Source organism: Nestor notabilis, unplaced genomic scaffold (assembly GCF_000696875.1).
Source record: "Nestor notabilis isolate BGI_N333 unplaced genomic scaffold, ASM69687v1 scaffold13127, whole genome shotgun sequence".
NCBI lineage: Eukaryota > Metazoa > Chordata > Aves > Psittaciformes > Psittacidae > Nestor > Nestor notabilis.
In genome coordinates this window covers 1-5,702 of record NW_009935200.1, presented here as the reverse complement: position 1 = coordinate 5,702, position 5,702 = coordinate 1, and the positions used below count along the sequence as shown (strand labels likewise).

General features: G+C 39.1%; 1 protein-coding gene across 1 annotated transcript; it reads left to right on the top strand.

The window, feature by feature from the left end:
* Window positions 1–391: 391 nt before the first annotated feature.
* LOC104399419 (tectonic-2-like) lies at window positions 392–5,487 on the top strand (the record flags this gene model as incomplete). The annotated part of the gene is made up of 10 exons (XM_010017728.1): window positions 392–505; window positions 801–874; window positions 1,606–1,801; window positions 2,049–2,149; window positions 2,406–2,602; window positions 2,815–2,938; window positions 3,283–3,418; window positions 4,092–4,157; window positions 4,997–5,125; window positions 5,410–5,487. Coding segments are annotated over 10 exons (1,215 nt in total), but the record flags the coding sequence as incomplete, so codon positions are not given.
* Between the last annotated feature and the right edge of the window lie 215 nt (window positions 5,488–5,702).

Here is a 5,702-nt window from a genome sequence, read left to right as displayed (position 1 = left end):
ATCACAGGTAGCACGGCCCCGGTACCCTTCACGGCAGCGGGAGATAAAAGGGTAAACTGAAGTCGGGAAGAAATGCTCGATCTGTTGTTGCCTGTCCGTGGATGTCTGCGTGGGCCGCTACGTGCTGCGGCCTCCTGCCACGATGTTGTTCTACTGGGTATTTACTGAGCATCCTGGCAGGGGCAGACGTGTGGTAGAGAAAGCTACGGTGAGGCCACTGCTCTGGCGCTCAGCGTGAATGTACGCACAGTCCTGCATCAGGCATCACGGGATAGTTCTGTTCTATCTGTGACAATTGACAGTACAGGGAGGTAAGATGTAAATATGTTTTACAGATGTGACCTTTTTCACGTGGCATGCGTAAAGACTTGCTTGTTTCTCTCGTTTTCAGTCTTCCAGCCTTCATTTATCCGTATGTCAGGGCCCAGAGTCAATTCGTTATTTCTTGGAAATTCTTCAGGAGTCAGTTTTTCTATCTTTTTAAGTCCCAGAGATGAAGAGACAGGTAAGAACACTCCTCCCCCTTCTCTCCAGCAGTATGTAAATAAATGCTGGAGTTATTAATATTTCTTGACACTAAAATTACTGGAGAAATGCACTTCTTTTGGTGCTTTGAGAGTTACTGAAATAGGAACTCCAAAGGACCTCGGCTGATTAAGCCCTTACTCCTCTGTTGACTCCATGTCAGCTGGGCCTGAGAACGTGCCATCCTGAAGGCACAAAAGGAGTTTAAATGTACTTCTTATTCCCCAGTCTTTTCAAAATGACTGGAATACTTTTTAATTTGTATTTTGATACAGGAATATTGCAACTTGCAAATTGCAATGGAAGTGAAAGAGCTGGTGATTGGAATTTGAACGTAACACGTGGTGTGGTATGTAAAATATTGATTCTTGCCTAAAATGGGATGGATTGAACTCTCATATATTGAGGGTTAATGAAATACTAGCAAAATGTTAAAGTACTAACAACTCAGTTTGAATATCTTGCCTTTGTGTGGGTGCCCTTCCTGGAGTTTGCTGAGCTGCAGCTTTGACACTGATTTCTTCTTGTCCTCCCCCTCTCCAGAATTGCTTGTACCTCCTGGTTGCCTGTAGCATTTGAGACTGTTTCAGATCTGCTGGAAAGAGAAAATAGAAATAAAAAGTAGTACTTTTAACCAGCGTGTGAGCTCTGGAACATCTATAATCATTAGACTTGTCTTCAGTGTTACGTTGTACATCATTCCTTGGGGGTTTTATCAGCTCTGCAGTCACGCTAGTTCAGCTGAAGGTAGCTGTAAAAACTGAAACTCACTTTTCAGTATTTGTTCTTTTCTTTAGAACTGTGCATGTGATTTCTGAGGTAACAATCTCTGTGTGCCTTAGGAAGTTCTGTGCACAGTTCGTATCCTCTCTGTATTTGCTTATCTCAGTAGCAGACCCTTTGTCATTCTGCTCTTAACAAATATCCAATCTTATCTAGGAAGCACATCATTGCATTGTAGCACTGACAAAACACAGTGATACTAAGACTTCTCTTTCAGAAGCTGATGAGTGGTCTAAAGAAGAGTAATTTAATACAAGCCATCAAAGCTGTCAAAACTTTATTTTGCATTTTTTCCAGAACATTTCCAAACTGACTATAAGCTTGACTAGAAATCTGCAGATGTGTTTGCCAAATGCCACTGACTGCTGCACGACACCTCTTTGTGTGGTGGAGACTCTCCAGGTTGTAGCTTGCCGTGATTCGGTGGTGTTGGCGCATCTCCTGGTTCAAGCTGAAATATATGCCAACTCCTCCTTTACAGGAAACGTGTCAGGTGAGTGTTTAGATGTGCTAAAGAAGAAATGGCATTTTGGTGGTTCTTTTCCTCTAGATATGAAAAAAATATAATAATTGGGGTTTGGGCAGCAGTAAGAGATATTGAATAATCATTAAAGGAATTTAACAGAAGGTTTGTACCCAGAATAAATTGCAGTGCATGTGGTGTATTTATTTGGATTTCTGTCCATTTAATCTGATTTTTATCATCTTTGTTTTTTTTTTTTTTTTTAATTCTTTTACAGAAAATGCCACTATCATCCCAAACCAGGTGTTTCAGCCCTTGGGCTCTTGTCCTTGTGACTTGACAGCTGGAGCTTGTGATGTTCGTTGTTGCTGTGACCTGGTACTTATTTCATATGAAACCTTGATAAAGCATTTTCAAACTTTCTAGGCTCTTTTTATAGCCTGGGAGGAGAAAGAGGTTCTGAATAGGGTTCAGACTACATCGGGCTAGAGGGCTTGTTTGGCTATTCCAGTGTTTCTAACAGTAAATATGTCCTTTCTCTACAAAATTGTTTTGCTTTTCCTGTAAGTATGGCTATAGTGCCTATGGTAATGCAGTTACTGTGCTCAAGAGTCACCTTTCTTTTCCCTTTCAGGAGTGTACACCAGACTTGAAGCAGTTATTCAATGAATCATGTTTCACTGGAGTGTTTGGTGGGGATGTAAACCCACCTTTTGATCAGCTGTGCTCTTCTCAATCAATGGAATATATCCCTGATTGGTTTCCCTTCCTTTGTGTACAGTCTTCTCTTAACAATACACCATTTCTTGGCTACTTTTATCATGGCTCTATGTAAGTCTGAAGAAATTTATTTTCTCAACACAAGCATTAGGCATGCTACTGAAAATAGAAGCTGCTTTTATACTTTAAATTAGAATTTTAGGGTGTGAATTTTAAATGCAAATGGAGAAATGTCATTGGTACTGTGTGTAAACATGGGACATGAAAGCAAATGTATAATTATTGGTGTGAGGTAGAGGTTTAATTTTTAAACTTGCTTGCAGTTCTGCACCCAAAGTTCCTTCATTTAAGATCTCTTTACAACCTTCTCCTGGGAAACTTTTCACTGGTTACAGTCAAGGAGATCCAATTATGACAGAAGAAAATGAGTATTTTACGATTCCCCAGGTAATCACTTTGTGTTTATGAGCTTTTGATTTCTCTTGGTTTGTTTGATACTCTCTGTATATCACACTCCTTATGGCTTTGTAACCAGATTCTGCAGCGTGCTGTTGTGAAGTGGAGGAATATATTTTTTTAAAACCAAAAACGGTATAAAATCATTATTAAGAGTAAAAATTATCCTTCCTGATCTCCCAAAACCATAATGTCTTCATTATTTCAAGAGGTACAAGCAAGCTTGGCATCCCAATTAATAGTTTATGACTTATCATTTCACTAATGGTCTTCAAATTAAAAGCAAAAGGGTAGAACAATGTCCAACGTCCTTCTTTCTGTTGAACCACCTGCAGCAATCCATGGCTGGACAGTGTGTTGTAAATGCCCCTGTGGCATATCTGCAGGACTTTGATGTCAGATGCCTTACCAATCTAGCATCTTATGAGGAAGGACTGCCCCATGACGTGAGGATAAACAGTGGTACTGGAGGTATGCTGCATAAACCCAAACAGAAATGGGGCTTATGTTTCTCAGAGCTGCTGGAACAAAACCTGAGGGCTGTTGACATAGTAGCTACATCTCAGTTATCTGGTGGCTGTAATTCAGCATTTGGGGATGTTCTGTTCCTGTTTCTGGTGATTTTCTATTCCACCATTTCCAAAAATTTAGGATATAAGAAATAGGGGATTGGCTTTTGTTTCTCATTTATCTGTTTCTGGTGACTCATACTGGTTATGCCCCGAGGTGACAGAACAGCATCACTCCTATTTTCAGACTGTTGCAGAGCCCTTTTCCTGTCAAGAGGGTGCAGTATCATGATTTTAGAATTAGGAGAAGTGGCTACTTTCTGAATTACAAAAGCCTATACTTACAAAGTGAAATTCTGGAGTTTGAGATGATTACCAGCATGAAAAGAATGTATTTTACGTCATTGTCTAATTTCGTTCATCTCTCTCATCTTTCTAAGTCCCAGAGATAACTAACTATATTTAGCTATAACTAAATGCTCTCAAAATACAGAACTCCTTTGGTCTTTCACCAATATTAATTTTCTAAATAGTTTTCTGCTCAGTTGTCATAACAAGGATTCCACTTGGGATGTGAAAACAATGTGTCTGTCTCATTAGTCAGGAATGCTGCAGTGTTTGTTTTTCATTCTCAGACTTCATCCAACAAAACGTTGTCTATAGGAACATTACTGACACAGGCAGATTCATCACTGAAAGTGGTATGTCTCTTCCATATAATGAATATGTTTCTTACCTAACCTGGGCTATATAAGAAATAGATTATTTTGATGCCTAGAATGTTTACCTGCTGCAGTTCTTAGGAGGGATCTTGTGTGTTATTGAATACTCAAGAAGTAAACTGCTTGGCTTACAGCAAAGCAATGAATACTTAGTTTACCCCAACTTCATTTAAAGTTGGTTAAGATATCAAGTCCTTTAGCTTATATTAGAAGTAATTTTTGAGAAGAAAAAAGTCCAAACAAACAAAACCCCAAAGCTATAAAGAATGCTTTAAAAAAAATCCCCAAGAAGAACATGTAATTGGGGTGGGCAGCACAAGCAGATGGACTTGTGTCTGTCTTGTAACCTCTTGTGCCATTCAAAGGCCCTTTGTCAGCCAGTGAAGCAGTTACTTGATGTAGAACAGTGGCTCTCACTCAGTGGGAGGATAATGCAGCACAAATGAAACTAATGGAATCCAAGCTAATGCATTTTTCTGAGCAGGGATGGCTGCCTGGGAGGGATGAGATGAAAGCAGGGGCAGAGCAAAGAACTGCATCAGCTGGTGAAGTCCAGTCCAGTGCTGGGTTGATCTGGAGAGGTTTAGCTACACAAGGACCTGGAACCATTGATGTCAAAGCATTGAGAAGCTAAGAGATTGTACTGTTGCGCTGTCCTAGTAAGATGGGACTTTAACAGTGAAATAAATTCTCGAGAAGAGGAATGTTTTAATTCCCAGGATTTCCCAGAGCTTTTTAACATGTTCTTTTTAGCTCCAGGAACACAGCTTTCTAGTTAGCAGTGCTCTTCATTATGGCCTTTTCTTTTCTTCTGACAGAAAGTCTCCCTACTGCTGAGGTTCTGTGTCAAAATGTAACTTTTGCGGAGCACTATATGTTCATTTGGAAAGACAAGAACATAGAGCAAGTAAATGTCACAGTCTTCCTTGGAAGTTTATGTGATGGAGGTATCATGAAACTTCTCTTACAGTTTGTGATTTTTTTTTTCCCCTCAACATGGAAAATCTGTGATAGAATCTCTTATTTACTAATAATACTTACAAAGAACTTCCCCTGGACTCTGGAAAGAAAATTTATGGGGCTGATTTTCATTAATTCGTATTATTTTGAACCTTGTGTTACTAATGAAGGATGGACAATTGCACCCTACATAGAGCGTACTTTATGCCAATTTACAGCATATTTTTGCTAATTTACTTATTTAAAAGTCATACTTTTTTTCTTTCACCAGAAATACTGACCCAGAGATTCACCGTCCAATTTCTAAGTTTAGAGAGCACTAATACAACAGAACTGCCTGGGGATCCAGGTATTAATACTTTATTTTGCCTCTTAAAAGTAAAAAGAATTCATACTGTACAGATTATTATCAGTGACTGTGGTTTATATCTGGTTTATACTTTATGTTGCTAGCCCTGACCTTCCCGTCTCAATGCACTGCCGTTGTAATAACTGGGATTGGTTCTGAGGCTTTTGTTGTTTACTTAAAAATTATTTAAGTAATCAATTAATAATTTACTTAAT